This window comes from Oryza sativa, chromosome 5, assembly GCF_034140825.1.
Source record: "Oryza sativa Japonica Group chromosome 5, ASM3414082v1".
Classification (NCBI taxonomy): domain Eukaryota; kingdom Viridiplantae; phylum Streptophyta; class Magnoliopsida; order Poales; family Poaceae; genus Oryza; species Oryza sativa.
In genome coordinates this window covers 15,165,026-15,188,022 of record NC_089039.1, presented here as the reverse complement: position 1 = coordinate 15,188,022, position 22,997 = coordinate 15,165,026, and the positions used below count along the sequence as shown (strand labels likewise).

General features: G+C 45.6%; 2 protein-coding genes and 1 long non-coding RNA gene across 3 annotated transcripts; 1 reads left to right on the top strand and 2 right to left on the bottom strand.

Annotated features, from left to right (window-relative positions):
- The first annotated feature begins 12,756 nt into the window (after positions 1-12,756).
- On the top strand, positions 12,757-15,654 carry LOC9267788 (uncharacterized). The gene is made up of 6 exons (XR_010741672.1): positions 12,757-13,092; positions 13,229-13,301; positions 13,372-13,474; positions 13,546-13,649; positions 14,128-14,320; positions 14,432-15,654. It is a non-coding gene; the product is annotated as an uncharacterized lncRNA (long non-coding RNA).
- A 453-nt stretch (positions 15,655-16,107) lies between these two features.
- Positions 16,108-18,073, bottom strand: LOC107275325 (uncharacterized). The gene has a single exon (XM_015783104.3). It carries the CDS (start codon positions 17,985-17,987, stop codon positions 16,284-16,286), a length of 1,704 nt encoding a protein of 567 aa, XP_015638590.1. The 5' UTR covers positions 17,988-18,073; the 3' UTR covers positions 16,108-16,283.
- Positions 18,074-21,731: 3,658 nt separating this feature from the next.
- On the bottom strand, positions 21,732-22,953 carry LOC4338425 (cyclin-P4-1-like). The gene has a single exon (XM_015782715.3). The coding sequence runs from the start codon at positions 22,856-22,858 to the stop codon at positions 22,130-22,132; it is 729 nt and encodes a 242-aa protein (XP_015638201.1). The 5' UTR covers positions 22,859-22,953; the 3' UTR covers positions 21,732-22,129.
- Positions 22,954-22,997: the final 44 nt, after the last annotated feature.

The window sequence follows — 22,997 nt, the reverse complement described above, 5'->3', positions numbered from 1 at the left end:
AGTCCCCTTTAACCACCTTGTCATTAATCACCAAAACCCACTAGGGGTTTAAGTGCATCTTCAATCTCCCCCTTTTTGGTGATTGATGACAACATGGTTAAAGCACACAAAAAGATAATAGAATTTAAATTTGGAATGATGAGAGAAGTATGAAGCTCCCCCTAAAGATATGCATATAATAAAATGAGATGAAATACAATATGCATAAAAACGAAGGAAAGCTCAAAGGTAACTTCACACTATCCTTAAACAAATAAGATGCAGATGAGAGAGCTTAAATAAAGAGTGATGCAAATTGAAAAACTAGATGACATGGCAATCACTCAAAAAGATGAAAAGATTACATCATCACATCAAAATGCAACATCCATATGGTCTAACTTGCTGACATAAAGGATGATAAAGCATCTAACAGTCATTACTTCCAACCAATAGAGAATATGATTACATGTCCATAGAGAGATAGATAATAGGGAGGGAATCTGCCTGGCCGGAACTTCCGGATCACAGGACCCGGAACTTCCGGCCAAATGACTAGACAACAGTCAAGGCAGCAAAAAATGATTAAATGACCCCCTTCAATTCACAATTTCTCCCCCTTTGGCATCAAGGCACCAAAAAGCAAGAAACCATGAAGAGAAGAAGAGGATCACTCATCTCCATCTCCATCTGAGGGAACAATCTCGGTATCGCCGGAGAGATGAGACTCATCGGATTGTGCAGCGGTGTCAACAGCTTCCTCAACATCAGTAGGAACATACTCAGCAGCTGCGTCAATGTCATCCTCATCATCATCATCATCATCATCATCATCTGATTGGGAAGACTCTTCATTGAAATAGGTGGATGGACCTTCACCGGCAACATTACGGGCTGCCTCATAAGCCTCAAAAGGATCCACATAGACCTCATCTTCAGAATCATCTGACACTTCTTTCCCAGCCTCTCTTCTATCTTCCTTCTGACGCCTTTCTATCTTCTTCACTTTCTTTGCAGTCTTAGCACACATACAGAAGATTGCCTGAAGTGCCTTCTTGATGGGAGAAGAGCTCGAGGATGGCGGTGGAGCACTAGAAGAAGGACCAGCCGAGGTAGAGGGGATGGATCTAGGTGCCACTGAAGAAGAGGATGGTGGAACACGAGGACGAAAAGGATTGTGGCGCCCATCTTTGATGTAGAACACCCCGGTGACTGACTCAATCATCTTCATAATGAATGGAGCATAGATGCAACCTCGCTTAGGCTCAAGAATGGTGTTGGCAATCTCATACCAAATCAACTTCACACTGAAAGGAGGCTGATTGTAGCGCATGCGACTGAGAAGATGAGCATGTTTGGAAGGCAAAGCAGTGGCATCTCCAACCTTTGGAAGCAAAGACCAACGAAAGATGGAGTACAACACCTTGTAGTTTGGATGCAAACCATGAGTAGGTCCCATACAAGTTCTAGGAGCATTCTTAGTATACATGAACTTGGTCTTGATCAAGGGGAGGGGTGCTTCACTATGAATATTAGGCCTATTGAGATCCTCATCCTCCAAGCCCAATATCTCAGCAAACTGTGCTATGGAAATCTTGTGCCTAACACCCTCAGTCATCCATTTTACATAAGGAGTTCCCTTCCTTGTAGAACCAAAGAAAGCTGTCGCATAGAACTGTGCAATGACCTCCTCATTCCAATCATACTCCAAGGCAAGAATATCCCCAAGATTCTTGTTGTGGCAAACTTGCATTGCTTGATTGAACACTTCATTGTTTTTCTTCCTCATGTAAGTCCAATCAATCCACTTCATCTCAACCACTAGATTGTCTCTAGCCATAATCACTGAGTTGTACCAATCCAACTGAGTTAAGGTTCTGAAACGTGGATCCTGTGACTCCTCAGGCTGTGTCTCTGGATCAATCAATCGGCCCCTTCGGCACTTGGCAAGCTGATGAAGGTAGTTGGACTTGGGTCTCCCAATGTGGTGCATAGGAGTGGTGTCAAAACCAATAGTCTTGTAGAGCCGAACGAGATTCTCACGAGACCCAACAGGGAAATCATGAGAAGCCCTTCCAGCCCCAGAAGAGCGACCACCACCTCTCCCACGACCTCTTGAAGAAGGAGCATCACTACCCTGACCACTGTCAACATCTCGAATTTGAACTGGGCGATTGCTGGTTTGCCTTCTAAACCTGGGAGAGGTACGAGTGCCGCTGCCACTGCCACCTTCAACCACTTTCTCTTTTCCCAAACGACCACGAGGAAAACGAATAGGAGGACTCTCATCACCGGACACATCCTGAGAAACTTTCTATCTTTTCTCACAAGTTATAGTGCTTACTGCAACAGGAATCAATAAATTGGAGTGCAGTAGTTAGGTAAAAAAATGAGAGAATCAAGAGTGGCTGGCTGGCTGGACAGCGCCCGGAGGTTCCGGGTGTAAGAACACCGGAACTTCCGGCCGGCAAAAATAAAGAACAGTGGTCTCAAAAATAGCTAGTGCATGTGAACAAATCCTATAGATCAGTGATCTACAAGGTAGCAGAAACAAGACTATCCAAGTGGTTTTCTCCCTAGGTTCACAGATTTAGAGATCGGGATAAAAACACAATGAACCGAGAGAGGGAATCAAAAAGTGCTACCTTGAGAGAGGAAATCGCAGAACTATCGCGGGAAGATCCTCCTAGCCACCAATGTGGTTGATTCCACGAAGAAGAATCAAATTTTCACGGGTGGAAAAGGAAATCGCCACTAGGGGCACTGTAGCGGCGGCTAGGGCTGGCGTCGGGGAGGGAGTAGAAATGAGGAGAGAGACTAGGGTTTCTAACTCCCCCTGAGAGTAAAAACTCCCCGACACCCGGAGGTTCTGGACAGGGAGGCCCGGAACTTCCGGCCAGACAGATAAAGGGCAGTCAGGCCCAAAAACAAGGAGGTGATGAGAATTCAACGAAGGAAAATTAGGAACTATGGACATGAAGAGACTTATGATGTATATGACCAGCCAACAAATAACATTACATAACTATGGTCACAATACATCACAAGAAGGAAATAAAAACCAAATTTTCGCAATAAAAGGCACACAAAGGATTTTGCAAAAATTTTCACAAAAGGGTTTTTGGATAAAAGGGGAATGTTTAAGCTTTATTCCTGGTATCAAGACCATCTTCTATACAAGAAGTGATCTCAAGACACAAAAGCTCATTTTTTTCTAATTTACATTTTAGTGACATATGTTTGACTATAAATTAGCCAATCACCCATCACCTAATGATGCGAGAATCTAAGATATTGAGCTCACTCCTAAGCTCGCAAAATCTTTTCTCATCTAAAGGCTTGGTGAAAATGTCGGCTAATTGGGTCTCGGTTCTCACATGGGTAAGGCATATGTCTCCTTTGGTCTCATGATCTCTCAAAAAGTGGTGGCGAATATCTATGTGTTTGGTTCGAGAATGTTGAACGGGATTATTGGCTATTTTGATGGCACTCTCATTGTCACATAGGAGTGAGATCTTGGTGAAGTTGTAGCCAAAGTCTTTTAGGGTTTGTTTCATCCAAAGGAGTTGGGCACAACAAGAACCGGCGGCGACATATTCGGCTTCGGCGGTGGATAAAGCAATGGAATTTTGCTACTTGGAGGACCAAGAAACAAGGGACCGCCCAAGAAATTGGCAAGTCCCGGTTGTGCTTTTTCTATCAACCTTACACCCGGCGTAATCCGAATCAGAATAGCCCAAAAGCTCAAAGTCACAACCCTTAGGATACCACAAGCCAAGATTAGGAGTATGGACTAAATATCTTAGAATTCTCTTGACGGCAATCAAATGGCACTCTTTAGGCTCCGCTTGAAAGCGAGCACACATGCATACACTAAACATGATATCGGGACGAGATGCACATAAGTAAAGCAAGGATCCTATCATGGAGCGATATACCTTTTGGTCCACACATTTACCATTATCGTCGAGGTCTAGGTGGCCATTAGTAGGCATGGGCGTCTTGATGGGTTTGGCATCTTCCATCCCAAACTTCTTGAGAATGTCCTTCACGTACTTGGTTTGAGAGATGAAAGTACCCTCTTGAGCTTGTTTCACTTGTAGCCCAAGGAAGAAGGTCAACTCACCCATCATAGACATCTCGAACCTTTTAGTCATGATACTACTAAATTCTTCACAAAAAGAGGCATTAGTAGAACCAAATATTATGTCATCGACATAAATTTGGCATATGAATAAATCACTCTTAAATTTTTTAGTGAAGAGAGTAGTATCCGCCTTTCCAATTTCAAAACCATTTTTCAAAAGAAAATCTCGGAGACATTCATACCAAGCCCTAGGGGCTTGTTTGAGCCCGTAGAGCGCCTTGTGGAGCTTGTACACATGATTTGGCAACTTTGGATCCTCGAACCCCGGTGGTTGCTCCACAAAGACCAACTCCGAGATAGGTCCATTGAGAAAGGCACTCTTGACATCCATTTGGAATAACCTGAAATTATGGTGAGCGGCATAGGCTAAAAGGATTCGAATTGACTCAAGGCGAGCAACGGGTGCGAAGGTTTCACCAAAATCGAGACCCTCGACTTGGGTGAACCCTTGCGCAACTAACCGGGCTTTGTTCCTTACAACCACTCCATGTTCATCTTGCTTGTTGCGGAAGATCCACTTAGTGCCGATGACATTTTGGTTGGATCTCTCCACCAACGTCCATACTTGATTGCGAGTGAAGTTATTCAATTCCTCTTACATAGCCATCACCCAATCCGGATCACCAAGTGCATCTTCAACCCTGGTTGATTCCAAAGAAGAGACAAACGAATAGTGTTGACAAAAGCTAGCGACACGAGAACGAGTAGTTACCCCCTTTCTTATGTCACCAAGTATGTTGTCGACGGGATGATCTCTTTGGACAGTGTGATGTATTCTTGGATGGTGCACCGAGGGGACCTGAGCCTGATCAGGATGCTCTACAGTGCCCTCGGCATCAATCCCATCCACTTGTGCCATAGGCACGCCTTGACTGTCCTCTGCCCGGAACTTCCTGGCAGATGGACCCGGAACTTCCTGGCCTGGAGAGGTCCGGAGGTTCCGACCATCTGGTCCCGGAACTTCCGGGTCGACTGACACTTGACTCAATTTAGGGCTATTGGATGTCGATGACGAAGGTTGATCCCTGTCTTCTTGGTCATCCTGCGTCTCGACTGGTCGTATGTCTCCAATAGCCTTAGTACCTATAGCTTGACTTGGATCCACGTCACTTACAACATGTACAACAACTTGCTCTCCTTGGAAGCCATTAGATTCATCAAATGTCACATCCCTAGTGACTTCAACAATACCGGAGGTTTTGTTGAAGACACGATAGGCATGTGCATTTGATTCATAGCCAAGTAAGAATCCCTCATCCACCTTAGGTGAAAACTTAGATGAGCGAGGTCTCTTACTCAAAATAAAGCATTTGCTCCCAAAGACACGAAAATATGAAACATTAGGTTTCTTACCACTCAAGAGCTCATATGAAGTTTTCTTTAAGATCTTGTGGAGGTACAAGCGGTTGATGGCATGACATGCGGTACTCACGGCCTCCGCCCAAAAAATATCCGAAGTCTTGTACTCATCAAGCATTGATCTTGCGGCTTCAATAAGAGTTCGGTTCTTCCTCTCAACAATGCCATTTTGAGGAGGATCATATGGGGCGGAGAACTCATGCTTGATTCCCACTTCATCAAGGAATTCCTCCACTTGAGTGTTCTTGAATTCTCCTCCATTGTCGCTTCGCACCCTCTTGATGGTGAGATCATAGAGGTTTTGGGCTTGCTTGGCGAAGCGCTTGAAGACATCTTGAGCCTCACTCTTGTCATGGAGAAAATACACCCAAGTGAAGCGGGAAAAATCATCAACAATGAAAAAATCATACTTGTTACCTCCAATACTTATGTACACCATGGGCCCGAATAAATCCATATGTAGAAGCTCAAGAGGACGTGTTGTAGTCATGATGTTCTTGATAGGATGTGGATTCCCAACTTGTTTCCCGGCCTGGCAAGCACTACACACACGATCTTTCTCAAATGTGACATTAGTGAGCCTGAGGATGTGTTCCCCCTTTAGAAGAGTTGCCAAATTCCGCATTCCAACATGGGCTAGTCTACGATGCCATAGCCAACCCATGGAGGATTTAGCAATCAAACAAGCTTCCGGATTCACTCTATCCACATCGAAATCGACAAGATAGAGATCACCCTTTAACTTGCCTTTGAATGCTACGGAGGAGTCATCCCTTCTAAAGACGGTCACATCCTCATCGGTAAACAAGCAATTGTAACCCAACTTACATAATTGAGAAACGGATAATAAATTGTAGCTTAATGAATTGACAAGAAGAACATTAGAGAGAGATTGATTATTGGAGATGGCAATTTTACCTAGACTCATTACCTTTCCTTTACCATCATCTCCAAACACAATATTCTCACGAGTTCCGTTCTCCTCATCAAGACTTGTAAACATACTCCTCTCTCCAGTCATATGATTGGTGCAACCACTGTCCACAACCCAACTTGAACCACCGGAGGAGTATGCCTACAAAAGAAATCAAGCTTGGGATTTAGGAACCCAAATTTGTCTAAGTTTGGGTCCCTTGATGTTAGTTACCAAAGCCTTTGGCACCCACACACAAGTGCGATATTCATCATTGTAATTCCCATTAAAATAAGCAACCACTTTGCCCTCTGAATTTTTGAAAATTACATATGAATCATAGTAAAGACCATCTGGCCAGAACCTCCTAGCATTATGCTCGGAACTTCCGGTTATGTCTTGTGCACGACCATTGGCCCGGAACTTCCTGGCAAACTGGCCGGAACTTCCTGGTGGGAATTTTTGAGAGACAGAAACTCCCACCCGGAGGTTTTGGCCGGTTTGTCCGGATGTTCCGGGTCCCTGGCTGCTCACAAGATTAGTCACCTCACTTGCTTGTGGTGCTTTTCCTTCTCTCACAAACATCAAGCATTCTTTTCCATTTACCATCACACGCTTAGACACAGGACTTCCACCCGAAAACCCGAGCCCGTGTCCATCCTTGTTAGGATGAGCGGTGATGGTCTTGTAAAGGGCATCTTTTGAATGGTATGTCTTCATGCATCCATATTTCACCAATGTGCCCAACCTTTCATTCTCTTTCTTAAGAGCTTGCATAGCAACAATATTAGTAGCATAAGAGTTCAAATCAATATTGTAACACCTAGCACAACCATTGCTAGTAGAAGGGTTAGAGGAATTAGAAACCACATTTGGTTGAGAGGTACTATTCCAAAGAGTGTCAATTTGAACTTTATGACTTTTGTCTAAACAAGCAAATTTCTCTTGAAGAGTCTCATTGACATCTCTAAGGCTAGCTAAAGAACCATTAGCAAAATTAAGCTCATTAGCTAGTTGTTTATTTTTAGCACTTTCTTTAGCTAAGCTCTCCTCTAAGGCAAGATTTCTTTTCTTCTCAAGAATAAGCAATTCTTCTTGTCTTACGAGTAATTGTTCTGTACTATCCAAAGCTCTCATTAACTTAGCCAAGTGTTGCATAGCGGGTTTGCTAAAGCTCTTAAGCACATCATCTAATTCATTATCACTTTCCTCATCACTAGACTCAACATCAAGAGAAGTGTGAGAGGGCTTTTGAGTCATCACCTTGCGGCCTTGGGCCATGAAGCAAGAGTAGTGGTAGGAGTCGTCGTCGTCATCACTCAAGTTGTTGAAGAGACGCTCCTTGCTTGAAGAGGATGACTTGAAGGTGACAGTAGCAACACCACCTTCTCCTTCAACCTTGTCTTTTGACTTGGGCTTGGGCTTGACTTCGGGATCTTCTTCATCTCCGGAGTACCACACTTCCGCCATGTGTGCCTCCGCCACATGAGCACGTTCCAGCTTCTTCTTGCCTCCCTTAGCCTTAGCTTCATTTGACTTGGGACAATCGGCAATGAAATGGCCAAATTCGCCACAATTGAAGCACGCTCTCTTTGATTGCCTCTTTCCCTTGTCATCAACCTTCCTCCCTTTGCCATAGCCACTCTTGCGAAGAAAGTGCTTGAATCTCTTGACAATAAAAGCCATTTCTTCATCTTCACTTTCTTCACCACTTGACTCTTCTTCTTGTTTTGCCTTCAAAGCAACTTCTTGATTTTTGATCATGGCGGCATTCTTCACCATTTGTCTCACTTCACGAGCTTCCTCTTCTTGCATCTTATGAGACACAATTCTTCCAAGAATGTCACTTGGGGTGAGCCTCTTGAAGTCTTTCCTTTCCTGTATCATTGAAACAAGAGTGGGATTTCTTGGACCAAAAGCACGGAGAAGTCTCTTGACAACAAAGTGATTTGTCATGTCCTCACTCCCAAGTCCTTTAATCTTGTTGACAAGGATCATCATCCTATCATACATCTCTTGTGGTGTCTCGTTGTCATCCATCACAAATCTTCCTAGCCTTCCTTCCAATAATTCAATCTTTGCCTCACGAACGGCGGGTGATCCCTCATGAGCCAATTGCAAAGTATCTCATATCTCCTTGGCCTCCTCTAGTCCATCAACCTTGTCGAATTCCTCCGGACTCAAGGCGGAGAGAATTGCATTGGAAGCTTGAGCATTGCGGTGGATGAGTTGTTCTTTCTCCGAAGTGAGCTCCATGTCCTCATGAGGTACGTCAATACCTGTACACACAACTTTCCAAATACTTGGATGCAAAGAGATTAGATGCAACTTCATCTTGTGCTTCCAAGCGGCGTAATGTGTCCCATCAAATTGAGGAGCACGCCCGGAAGGTACGGAGACAAAGTTGTGAGAGGGAATGGTAAGTTTCCTGTAATCAAAAGGTATAGTGGCTCCCTTGGGAGATGGAGTTCCCTTGCTGCTCGCTCCATCTTCATTTCCAATTTCCCCGTCCTTTCCCCCTAAGTCCAACATCGTGGATCGCTCAAAGCGGTGAAGCTTGAATCAAGAGCACCTTGCTTTGATACCAATTGAACGCGTAGAGATGTAGCCTAGAGGGGGGGTGAATAGGCTTTCCTGAAATTTTCTCAACAATCGCAGCGGTTAAATTAACAGTGCCCGGAACCTCCTGGTGAAGAACACCGGAACTTCCTGGCAGAGATGAGCAGCCCGGAACTTCCGGAGTTCTTGAGCCAGGAACTTTCGGGCAACAGAGAAAATCAAAATTTGGGGAAGCAAAACAGGTCCTAGCTATAGACAATCAGGCACAAGGTTGCACAAGATGTAAATCACAAGATACCAGCAGATTCAAACACAGATCATGCACGAGAGAGACAAAGGCGATTTTTTCCCGAAGTTCGGATCACACGGATCCTACTCTCCGTAGAGGTGCTCAAAGAGCCGGGTCTCGATTAACCCCTCGCCTCACTTATGCAAAGATCCCAGAAGAAGTCCACAGCCTTCAACTCAACACTTCTAGGTCATTTTCTAGAATTGAGTGACCACCAAGATCCAACTCACAATTCCTTCTAGAAAAGACCACAAGTGTAAGTTGCTCTACCTAGGACAACCTCTGAAAACTCAGCACAAGAATCTTTACTCACTTACCTCGTTTCCTTGCGAAGGTGAGGAAATCCTTCACAAACTTTCCCGGGACATCCACAAGATCTTTGGAAGCTCACGGGCAACACCTAACCATCTAGAAGAAGATCTCCAAGAGTAATAAGCCCAAGTGACAGCCCACAAGTTATCCAAAGTGCTCAAACAAACATAATCTTCAAGCCATCTCCAAAACACTCCTACACTCTAATCTAATCTCTCAATCTCACAAGATAGGCTATAGATTTGAGTGGAGGAAGCAAAGGAAGCTTGGGAGTGGCTAGAAAACCCTAGAACATGAAAGAACTGAAGTGGAATGGCCAAAGGGTGACCTGGGGACGAAATCCATATATATAACGGCTAGGTGACGTCATCTAGCCGTTACTCACAAGATTGAACTGGAAACCTGCCAGGAGGTTCCGGGCAAAAGTGCCAGGAACTTCCGGTTAGCACTTAGGAAAAATCTAGCTAAACTTCGGTGCCCGGAAGTTCCGGCCAGAACCTCCGAGTAGCCCTCTCTGTCCCGAGGAAAATCATTTCCAAGAAAAAAAAAGAAAGTTCCAAAAACCTTTAGACTCATGGATATGACTAAGAGCACTTTGTATACCCTGGAACCACACTTGAAACCCCTCTTAATAGTACTGTTTTTCCTAAACTCAATTTCGAAAGAGAAAAACCTAGTCTAATCACCTTCGATGTTTTTCGCACTTAGGAACATTCAAATTGGGGGGTCTCCTTGCATTCTTAGCCATCACAACTTGCTTTGGGACTAAACTCCTGTGAATAAACTTGATAAACACGTTAGTCCCCTTTAACCACCTTGTCATTAATCACCAAAACCCACTAGGGGTTTAAGTGCATCTTCACTCTCCCCCCCTCCTCCCCATAGAAGATTGATTTGGTGGTCGAATCTTAGAGCTCTTGTCGATCTCTCTTGTAAGCGAGTAAGGTATGACGGCAGCCAACAAGGTGGGCGTTTGGTACGGTGATATGAAGCGAGAAGACTCTAAAGCAACCGAGCATTTTAAGGTTGAATCACAAGGGTTAGGAAGGGTGTACACACCGTTCGTTCTAAATCTCCCTCAAACATACCAGATCTGCCATTGTGTCTCTAGCCGCACCCACGTAGGGCTCAAATATTCGTTAATTGGTGCTACCTGTGATTTGAGATGGATATGGTATGGCTATATGATGTTATTATTTAGGAAAAAGTATGAATTGCCCCCTGAAAAATCGCGGTCGTTTGAGTTACCCCCCTAAACTCCAATACCATTTATTTTTAACCCTAAACTTTACAAACCGGATGAATTACCCCCTAGGTCGATCCAGGGCAGTTTTGATCCTACGTGGATGCATACATGGCACTCTAGTCAGCAAAACAAATAAAAAAGATATGGGACCCACTTGTCAGCCAAAACAAATAAAACATGGTGGGACCCACCTCTCTCTTTCCCCTTTCCCTTCCTCTCAACGTCTGTCTCTTTCAGATGTCGCTGGGAGCGACGACTAGGTGGCCGGAGATGGGCGCGGCGGGTGGCGGGCGTGGCGGAGAGCGGGCGACTGGCGCGACGGGAGCACGGCGTCGCCGCTGAGGGAGTCGCACTGGAGGCTGAGGGCGTCGTGGTGGGTGAGGAGGGCAGCGAAGTGGCGAGGGTGTCGATGGCCGTGTCCACGACGGCGATGCACGAGATGGAGCTGCATAGGAGTGCCGATGACCGCCGCTCATCCCTTTCCCCTTTCCTTCTGTTCCGACTCCCTCCCCTTTCCTGCAGTGCAGCGACAGTGGTCGGGGCGGAGAAGGCAGCGGCAGCAGTCCAGGCAGAGAAGGCGGCGACGTCGGCGGTGGTCTGGACAGACAAGGTCTCGGCGGGGGAGGGTGGCTGGTGGGCGCGGTGGGAAGGGCAGGCGGTGGACGCGGCGAGGAGGGCCTCCAGCTTCCTCAGAGCGTGAGTACTCTATCGTGCGCAGCACCAACACCGCCACTGCTCACCACCGCCTCCGCCACCACTCACCTCCGCCTCCGCCACCGGCCGCCCGGGCGAGTTCCACCTCAGCAGCCCACCACTTGGGCAATCTCCGCCTCCGCCGCCGGACTCCCGGGCGAGCTCCGCCTCTGCCGCCGGCCGCCCGAGCGTGTGCGCCTCCTCCGCAGCCGGTCGTCCTAGCGTGTGTGCGAGACGGCGAGAGAGAGGGGGGGTTGGGTTGATAAAGGGTTATGACAGGTGGGCCCAGGGGTTATTTATTTATTTTCTAACTGGATTGCCACGTTGGCGCCACGTGTACAAGTTGAAGTCAAAACCGGTCAAAAACAATGTTGAGGGGGGTTATATGTCCAGTATTAATAGTTGAGGGTGTGATATATCTGGTTTTGTGGTTCGGTGGGGTAATTCATACTGTCGCAATTGTTCAGGAGTAATTTGTATTTTTCTCTATTATTTATATTACTTTTAAATAGACTTATAATCCCCAACCCTATGAACTTTACAATACCGTTTAAATTACATCATAAGATGGTTTTGGACGGTGGTTTTGCATATTTTGATGCTTAAACAGACAGTTTTTGAATAAAGAATATAACATATATATATATATATATATATATATATATATATATATATATATATATATATATATATATATATATATATATATATATATATATATATCATCAATCTTTAGTTCTTAATTTATGCTCCATAAAAATATCATACTAGTTGGTATTCGTTTTCAAGTGAGAGCAAACATAGGGTAAAAAAAAGTATTTAAGTGAAGATTTTTAACATATATGTCTAATAATTTAACGTTTTACAAATTAGATAAAAAACCATTTTAGGGGTCATATGAATGGTATTATAAAGTTTAGGGTGTCTGGTTTTAAAATTTAGTATACTGTTTCTTCTGGTTCCTAGCCCACCCAGATTCAGGATCTAGATTTGAGACAATATGTCGGCCTAATAGTTTTTCGGAGATACTCGTAAGGGGTATGATGTGTGTACATTTATAAGGGTAATTGTACGTGTGTTGTGAGTATCTATGTTTGTACTATGTTTCCTTAAGAAACATTAGAATACTGAATGTGCTTTCATTTAAAGTTCAGAGGATATTTGGACGTTTTTTTATAGTTAAATGACTAATAATGGACTTTCTCCTAATCAAATCGTGCCGAGCCCACATAAACAGAATCTCAGCCTGTCTGTTCTCTGTTTGGACTACTCCCCACCGGCCAGTGGCCGCCGCGCCGTCGTCCGCCGCACCACTCCATCTCCGATCTCCCTGAGTCGCTGGGAGGGCTCCAGCATGGTCCGGCGAGGAGCCACGACCCGCGGCACATCGACATATCGGCGGCGGGAATGGTGTGCTTTGTCGCCGTCGTGGGGGGGCACGGCCTGGAAGCGGATCTCCATTGCCGCAGTCGTCTCCAAGGTCTCGGGCGACAAGCGCTTCGATCTATTTGTGACCGAGAAATTGGAGCTCGAACAGCCATGGCGGAACCCGTGGGCGAACGAGCAATGCCCCCCAACCCCGGCGTCACAGCAAGGTAACCTCCCCTATTTATTACCATGGAGGCCTTGCTCGATTGTGCACTAGTTCCTCCATGCGTGATCTTTTTCTCTCTGCTGAATTTGGCCTCACTTTAACGAGTCTAACGAATCTGCTGATGCTAATTGGTGCAGGTCCTGACGATGTTGGAAAACCATAAATGTAGTGCCTCAGTTTTATCATTGAATTGGACTAATCACTAATGGGGTGGGGCATCTTCTGCATGTGATGTTTAGTTTCTTCAGATAACTTTGCTTTCATGTTTGTTTAATTTTAGATTTCTAGGTAGTACTTCATTTTGCAAAAGATGAAAAGATTAAACTTGGTCGAAGTCACTTGGCACAAATGATGCTAACAAGGGGCGCGAGGTACATTGGAGGGTGAGTAACCCAGTACGATGTACAGCCACTGCTGGAATTATATGTATAACCGCTCTGCATATATGATCCAGGAGCCAGCACTGACTGGAAGCAGGTCTCCAGTGGCACAGGCCTCTACAAGGTCTCCGATGGCTTGTTGAGCAATCCGACCCCAATATCCTGGAGCTTTCTGGCTGTTAGCTTCCCTTCCATCTCAGTTTACCATGGGAAGACCTTACCTTCCTAGATTGTGCACTACTCATGTTGACTTCAGTATTATCTCATACATGATCCTCTTCTCTCTGTTGAATACTTGAATTTGGTGATGTTCAAATTACTTCAATATTAATTAACTCTGCTGATGCCTGTTAGTACTGAACAACTTATCATTTTGGAAACCATGGCTGTAATCTTCTCCAAAGATAAAATTTACAGTCAAGAATTTCTGCTTATTCAATTAAGAAGAATAGAAAGAAGCACTCATAGAGGTTCTCAGTTACAATTTGGATGAAATGGATGCCACAACTAACAGTAATAAAATTGCTAGAACTAGTTATGATTCATTTTCTTAGATACATTTTATCAGGACATAATTATAGGTATCCATGGATTAGTCTTCTATCTCCTTGGATTGCCCCCCTCCCAGTGTATAATGCCATTTCTTTTTTGGACAGATTGTGCCAGTTGAATCTATCCATCAAGGCCAAATCATGAGCAACCAATTTTCCATGTATGAATGAAGAATTTACACTTTTTGGCTAAATGGATTGTAGTCTCATCCTCCATGATCCACAAGTGAGCAAGATGAATTACATGGCCATCCCATGAAGGTTAACCTCATTTTTATCAGTGAATTGAATTTTGAGGGTATGGCTTCTTCTGCCTAAGATGCTCAGTTTGTTCAGAGACTAATATTTTTTTTTAATTTACATTGTTACCATCAATCTGCTTTAATGTTTCTTTAATTGTATTCTGTAGATAGTACTTCAGTTTGCAGAAGATGTTCATATCAAACTTGGTGTAAGTCACTCGGCACAAGTGCTGCTGGCAAGATAGTAGAGAGTAGAGAAACAAGGCTGGACTGGAGAGTACCCCAGTACAATGTAAAACAACTGCTGGCTAGGCTCGTCGAAACTCTAGGACATATATGACCCGTTTGCGTAAGTGGAGGTGACACATCTTGCTGGAGTTGGCTTGTAGACAATAACCCAACTGAGTTTTTAGAAAATTGTGGCAGTGTAGTATTTTGCTGCTCGCTTTAGATTGCAGTTAATCAGTTTCAAAGGAATCATACTGTTAATCGGTTGAGCACAGAAGGAGAGGCCCTGGACCATGGTGGCATATCGGATGGGAGATGATGTAGATGGCATTTTCAGATCAGTGGCTGAATATATCATCGGTGATGGAGCTGATAACAGATACTGGACGACAAATTGGACGGGAAATGGTTGCTTCGCCTGGAGGTGGCCTATCCTGTACTCCTATGTAGGACACTCCAGGTTGTCGGTCGCCCAGGCCATGGTTAATCATAGATGGGTGCGAGATTTGCAGGGTTCCTTGTTCAATGAAGCCTTGGGTGACTTCTTTCAGCTTTGGGACGAGGTTCATGATGTGGCTCTACAGCCTAATGCAGATGCAATCAGATTGAAACTGACTGGAGATAGGGCAATTCTCGGCTGCCTCGGCATATGATCTTTTCTTCATGGCCAAAGAGGACTGCCCTTATGGAGAGATGCTGAGGCACTCCAGACTCCAGAGCACCATTGAGAGTCTGTTTTTTCATGTGACTAGCCCTGAAAGGAAGATGCCTAACGGCAGACAATCTGGCGAAGAGAAACTGGCCCCACGATGAAGTCTGTCCACTCTGCCAGCGAGATAATGAGGACTGCCACCACCTGTTCGTGGCCTGTAATTTTACAATCGCGGTTTGGCGGTTGATGAGGAGCTGGATTAATGTTGACTTTCCAATCCCTGGTGATGAAGATCAACCGCTCACAGACAGGTAGCTTCGGGCCAGGATGCATTTTCATGTAATGTAAGATGTAATTGTAAGTATACATCCTGGTACTTGACATGAATTAGGGAGCTGCAGCGCTGTTTTGCAGCTGCTAGCATGTTCTGTAAATTGATGCAAGAAAAGTGACAGGGTGCCAGTGGCACTCATGTTATCTGAAATGGCTGTTCTATGTTCTCTGAGCTTATATCATGTGTCATCCACTGTGGTAAAAAATCTTTTGTGTTGAGTGATGAACTGATGATGAGCTGTTACATGTTATCACTTTCAGTCAATAATTCAGTAACAATGGTGCATGGTCATAAGCATTGCTCATGTTAAATCTGAAAATGATGTTTTTGGAGCCTGCTGTCCATTCTTGAAGGATTATACCAATGCTGATTAAACCTGAAGGATGAAGATACTTGTTTTCATTTCAAACAGCACAATGTTGTACTCTGTTCTGTTCTGTTCTGTCTTTCCACATCATGAAATGTGGAAGAAACAACTTTATTGAATATACACCACCCAAAGTTTGACAAAGCAATGAATTGAATAAGGATTATATATTCATTGAATAGTGATATTACTTACAATAATGTTACTTACATTGAATTCAACTAATCAACAAATACCTCAACTAATAAATCACATGTTCCGCATATGCTTAATTACATTCAATCAGCTAATCAACTAGTAATAAATACAAGTTGTTCCTGGACAAAACTCCTGAACATCTCGCCTCTGCACTAGAGAAGAAAATCTCTGAAGAAATCTCTTCCTGCAACTACAAGGGCAATATCTGTTGATCACTTGCCAACTCCATGACGCCTAGTCTCAGTCTGCGGGCAGATCATCTAGCAGCTCGTCAATGGGGACGTCCAAGAAGCTCATGTCGACCGTGCTGAAGTCCATGCAGCTCAGCACCTCCTCGACGCTCTCGGGAAACTCAAAGTCGGACAATGCCAGCGCCTCGCCGTCCATGGCGCCCGATGAGGAGTCCAGCGCTGCACCGCCACCGAGACCGGCTTCCTCTGCTTGAGAGACGAACAAGTCGGGCATGTCGATTCTCCGAGGAATTTCAGGAAGCAGCAGCCGATCCTGATCGTCGCCCATCACGCCATAGGAGTTTCGATCGGTGCCATTAGAGTCATCGGCGAGATCCCTGAGCAGAGCAGTCTCTGCATCGCCGATGGCATCTGCTTCCTCTGCGGCTGGCAGGTTGATCAGGCCGGGAAGATCACGGAACACCACCGATGAATCGTCCATCGCGCCGGAAGAGCCCTGGTCAGGCATATCATCGAACAGCTCGTCCATGGGGTATCCGTCCATTGGGAAGCCGAGGCTGCTCGCGTTGGCAGTGGCGAAGTCGATGCAGCTCAGATCCTCCTCGAAGCTCTCTGGAAACTCGTAATTCGACAATGCCAGCGCCTCGCCGTCCATGGCATCAGATGAGGAATAGCTCTCCGGCAACTCAAAATCAGACAATGCCGCAACCTCGTTGCCCATGAAGCCCGACGAGTGGTAGCTGATCGCGGGCACTGCACTGGCTTCCTCTGCTTGGGAGACGAACAGGTCTGGCATGTCGTCATTGATTGTCCCGGGAAGGTCAGGAAGCAGCAGCTGATCGTCGCCCATCATGCCATAGGAGTTCTGATCGGCGCCATTAGAGTCATCGGCGAGGTCCAGCGGCACTGCAGTAGGGGGAACGAACAACTGTGGCGGCGGCAGCGGCAGGTGCTCGTTGAGCAGAGCAGTCTCTGCACCATGGCTGGCATCTGCTTCCTCCGCAACTGGCAGGTCAATCAGGTCGGGAAGATCACGAAACACCAGCGAAGAATCGTCGATCACGCCGGATGAGCCCTGATCGGTGCACTGATCCACCACCGATGCAGGGCCAAGAACGGGATGGGGCAGTGGCCCACGCTCCTCGAGCAGAGCCGTCTCCGCCATGGAGCGCGGGGGCGGCGCGCATTGTAGCTCGCCGTCGTCGTCGCCGTGGGCTCCCGGACATTGGGGCTCCCTCTTGCGCTTCTTGCCGTAGCCGCTGAATCGGACGCGATACAGCCGCAATTGGGACGAGGCGAGGCCATCCGGCGCCGTCACCGCGTACTCGTGCATCACCCATCCCGAACTGCCCCTCTCTCCGTTCGCGAAGAAGCTGAGCACGTACTTGCGCCACGCGATCTCCAAGCCGCCGCCGCCGCCGCCGCTGCCGTCGCCGTCGTCGGGGACGCAAAGCCTCTCGCCGTCGACGCACGTGTTCTGCCCCTGCCAGAATCCGCCGCCCTCAACGGTGCGCTTCTGCCGCTTCCCCTTCCCATTCTTGGCATGCGCCTCCGCGAAGAAGAAGGCCTCGTCGCCGCGGCCGTGATCCGCGAGAAGCTTCCACGGCGGCGCGCTCAGGGGATCCGCCTCGAGGATGACGCCGTCGAGCGGGAGGGGCTGGCCCTGGAGGCGCCGGAGCAGGTACCTTCCGACGAGGTCGTGGTCGCTGGGATCGAACTTGAGGCCCGGGAGGAGCCCATCCGCCGCCGCCATTGCTGTCTGGATCGCGCGCGGCGCCTGAGGATTTCTAGGGTTTTGGGGGGAAGGAAGCGTGGGCGAGAGGAGACGAGGAGCGAAAGAAAGAGCGGTGCGCGTGGATCCCCTTGGTAAGGCGGCGGGATTTGAATTGATGGAAGGCGGTGACGTCAGCGTGAGACTGCGTTGCCACCACGCGCGAGCAATGGTTCAGGTTTAACGGCAAATGACTTGATTTTGGAACTTGTTCGGATTAATTTCGAAATTCGAGCAGAAATTGAATTATCGCTCATGATTCTTTGGCCATGATGATTCTGATATCTGAAAATGCTCTCCGCAGCCTCCAAGTGCCAATTCCTGAAATTCTGAAAGATTTTACACATGTGCTGAACTTCTGAAGTTTTGGAGGGGAATAAACCTAAGGCCTGGGGACACTGGGGTAACTGAAGGATGGAAAATGAGTATTGTTTACTTCTGAAAATCATGTAACTGATGGTGAAAAATACAACACAGAGTATAGTATAATAGATGGTTTTAATAAAATAGAGTATGTAGATTTGATGTTGATCGTGTGTTCATTCAGTTTCGAAATTATGTCAAAGATGTTCTTAGGGGAAATAGCTTCCTTTTCTCAACATTGTCAGCATCCTTCTGGTGTTTTACACTTGTCAGGACCCCAAAGTTCAGAAATGGAAAACATTAGGAGTCATCACTCATCAGGATTCAGAGAAGTTCAGAAAATTTTTTTGTAACACCGTGAAGTCTGCAGGCATTGTACTGGTTGAGTAATTTCACTTGTAGGACATCTTACTGCCGAGGGGACAAGGAAGACATGCCATAGAGACCGTGCTGCTGGAGTTCTTTTCAGTAATCACTGTTATTAATCATTTGTCTTCTACTTTTTAGGCGCAAGATTAAAATTATGAATAGAATTTACTTCTTGTTAAATGTGATGATGCTGTTAACACTTTAAATAAGGGTTATTGTAATGAAGCAACAAGGGATGAATCCAACCGTTTGGCTCCATTAGGCCCTATCCTACCCTCGGAATTGTCCCAAAAAGAATTCAATTATATATCTCAGATCAAAGCAAAACAGCCGTTTCATGACAGACCTGGAGTGCCGTGCTGGCTGTTCGGAGAAGATAAACAAGAGTGAAGTGCTACCCTACAGTTCTGAATGATTTTACTCGCGTCCTGTTCTGAAATGGAAATACTCAGCCATCAGAATTCAGAGAAGTTCAGAAATACTTTTGTAATAGAGTGAAGCCCGAAGGCACCTGTAGGACACAAAATTTAGAAATTTGAAACCATTCACACTCATCAGAATTCAGAGTTCAGAAAGATTTTCGTAACATAGTGAAGGCTGCCAGCACTGTACCGGTTGAGCAATTTCACTTTAGGACATCTGATGAACAAGAGGACAAGGAAGAGATGGCCTAGAGATTGTGTGTAGTTCTTGTCGGTAATCACTGTATACATTAATCATATATTTTATGGTATATGCGTGAGATTACAATTCATAATCGAACCAAGAAATCTCAAACAGGCATATTACATTTTTTTCTTAAATTTTTATTGATGTTGACAAATAGCGGGGAATCTGAGAAACATTAAATTTTTTTGTTTTAGGATTTTTTTTGTTTTCTCACAATAAAATTCTTGATTTAAGGACATCTGATGAACCAAGAAGTCTTAGGATTTTTTTGTTTTCTCACAATAAAATTTTAAACTGTGGACATGAACCTGAAAGCGCTATAATGCTTAAATATTTTCTATATGAGCTATCCGATGACCTCAGTTTTGTCAGTGAATCGAACTAATGGCCAGTGAGGATATGACTTTTTTCTGCTTGAGATGATCAGCTTTTTCATATAGTAATAACGTTTTTCTGTCGATTTGCTTACTCTTAATTTGCTTTTATGTTTGTTCAATTGTAAATACTACTTCAGTTTGTAATACATAATGGGATATGAAACTTGGTGGAAGTCACACGGAACAAGTGCGCTGGTAGCAAGAGGTACGAGGCAATTTCTTAACCGCAACAGTTTCCACTCTTGCCAATAGTTTAGCACCACTCTTTTAGCTACTATGGCCAGAGAAGCAGACTGGAGAGTTCACCTGCCTAGGATCCACCACCACCGGACTTCTGCTCATATCTGTTGCAACAAGCAGCAAGTGCACTTGACTTCATTTTTGCAATGAATCAGTTTTGAAGGAATCATTCTGTTCGTCTTCAGGACAGACATGTAAATATAATCTAAGATGTACTTGTCAGTACATATCCTACTATCTTGCATAATAATGGGGAAACTGCGGGTCTGTTTTTCAGCTGTTAGCATGTTTGTTTTGTAATTTGATGCAAAAAAAGTGCCAGGGTGAAGTGGCATTCGTCTTATAGGTGGCATTTGGAAACTTCAGTGCAAGTAAGAGGATGTGATTTTTGTTCTGTATTTTCAGGGCTCATATGATGTGTCATCCATTAAGTCTAAAATGATTTGATGATAAGCCTTCTGTTGTATGTCAGCACTTCAGTGAATAATTCAGTAACAAGGGTGCACGCTTATAAGCATTGCTCATGGCAACACTGGAAGTCTGAAAGTGCTCTGATTGGACCCTGTTATCAAATCTTGAATCTTGAAGAATTATATCCATGTTAAGTAAACCTGAAGGATCATAATATGCTAGAGTCCCTCATTTTCAATTCAAATAGCGCAATGTTGTGCTATCAGGACACTGGGCCACTGAACTAACTAGTACCATATCAGTATTAACAACTGTACTCTGTTCTCTTGCGATTAGTTTTGGGATATTTGTGACTTTCCAATCATAGAGAGTTAGCACTTCATTGAACGAAAGAAAATTTTTCATTGAATGTGTACGACTCAAGAAGTTTGACAAAAGCAATGAATCGAATAGGGAATGTATTCGTTGAACAGGAATATAAGATTTCAGTGTAACAGTATTTATGAGCATTCGGTACAGATAATATAAGCTTACAATAGTGCCAGTTGCATTCAATCCAACCAATCAACAGTAATCTCAGATAATAAATCATATGTTTTACATACGCTTAATTACATGCAATTCAACTAATCAACCGGCCATTCCAAGGAATATAAGATTTCAGTGTAACAGTATTTATTAGCTTTCAGTACAGATAACATAAGCTTACAATAGTGCTAGTTACATTGAATCTAACCAATCAACAGCAATCTCAGATAATAAATCACATATTTTACATACGCTTAATTACAATCAATTCAACTAATCAACCGGCCATTCCAGGACAAAAGTATAGTACCATATCTCGCTTGTGCACTGCTAGTCTGCCACTATAGACTGCTGCAAAGCACAATGTTCAGTGCTGATATCTTGCTATCTTCTGGACACTTAACCTGCGGACAGACAGATCAAAACAGCTTGTGTCGATGCAGCTCAGCGCATTATCAATGTTGTCTAGAAATTCAAAACCAGATAACGCCGGCGCCCCTGAAGATTCGTTCACATTCCTCTGGTTCGTATTCATTCATTGCTTCAGGCATCAACCAGTAAGAGGAATAAGCATCATCAGAAATTTTTTATGATGACAGAAGTAGAGTTTCATTCTCAAGAGGCTCCATCAAACACATCACATCGCAAAGCCACAGCAAGAGAGCAAAGCCACAGCAAGAGACGTTTCAATTCTAGATTGATACAAATTTCATACACCAGAGGCTTCCACTTCAGAATCCAGATTGATACATATTTCATACACCACAAAGGCAGAAAAAGACTTCTTTATTAACTTCCAGATTGATATAGATTTCATACACCAGAAAGGTAGAAAAAGGGACTTCATTAACATTTCTTTATCTACTTCCAATAAGATGGAAATCCAAGACACAAGGATTGATAGAATTTGACAAGAGTTAACAGTTGCTAAACATCCTACGATTAAAACTGGTTTTTTTTTTCACTCTACTCCGACGATGGCCGCTGATCGAACTCTTCCAACGCCGGCTGCATCTTCTCCACCCTTGCCTAGTCTGATCGAACTCTTCCAACGCCAACTGCATCTTCTCCACCCTAGCCACCTGCAAACAACTGATAGACAAGAAGCAGCAAAAGAAAATACATTAAGTAAATATAATTGAACCTGTGGATGCATAAATCGTGGACCTAGTTGGCGACGACAGATGGCGGCGGCAGGGAGGCCCGGACGCGGCGGTGGTCGTCCTCCGCTTCTCCCTCCACAGCTTCCGCCGCCGTCCTCTTCCTGCCACCACCGCCGCCGCCGCATCTCCCGCTTGGACGTGGCCCTCGCTCCAGGACACGGCAGAACCAGTCGAACTCGTCAGCACGGACGAACAGGCGGTAATCGATGGCAATGAGGAAGCGCCGTTCGAGGCCGGCCATCTCCCTCGCGCGGATCGCCGCATCCGAGCTGGTCTCGAACACCACAGTCCACCTCGTCGGGAGCCTGTCGATGGGCCCACCAAACTTGGCGCCCACGAAGATCGCGACGGCGACGAGGCGGTGCGCGGTGGAAGGATCGACGAGGATCCCCGCCTCCCGCGCGGCGCCGCTGCGTATGAACCGGAACAGGTAGATCCCGGCGAGCACGTAGCACGCGTCCTGGATCTCGATCACGTGGCGGACGCTCTCCCGCTGGATGAAGGTGTGGATGCGCTCCAGGAACACACCGATCCGGACGATGGGCGTCGTGCCGCCGCGGAAGGCGCGGATGAGGTCGGAGTCGGCGTCGGCGTCGGCGGCGGCGGCGTGGCGGAGGGCTTCGGCCTCCACGAGCGCGGCGAGGAGGGAAAGGGATCGAGGGATCCCGCGCTCGTCGTCGCGGAGGACGGCGTGATCGCCGTTGTCGGGTGCCACGGCGTCTGCAGCGGCCATGGCGGCGGAAGGGTCTCGCGGAAAGGGACGGATCAAGATTGCTAGGGTTTGGCGCGCGGGAGGGGATTAGGGGGTTTCAGGCTGGAGGATTTGATAGAAGAAAGGAGGATCGTGCGCATACAGTACTTTTATACGTATC

Bases quoted from the DNA above. Each gene is read 5' to 3' on its own strand.
- LOC107275325 (XM_015783104.3), bottom strand. From the start codon at position 17,987: ATGGCGGCGGCGGATGGGCTCCTCCCGGGCCTCAAGTTCGATCCCAGC.
- LOC4338425 (XM_015782715.3), bottom strand. From the start codon at position 22,858: ATGGCCGCTGCAGACGCCGTGGCACCCGACAACGGCGATCACGCCGTC.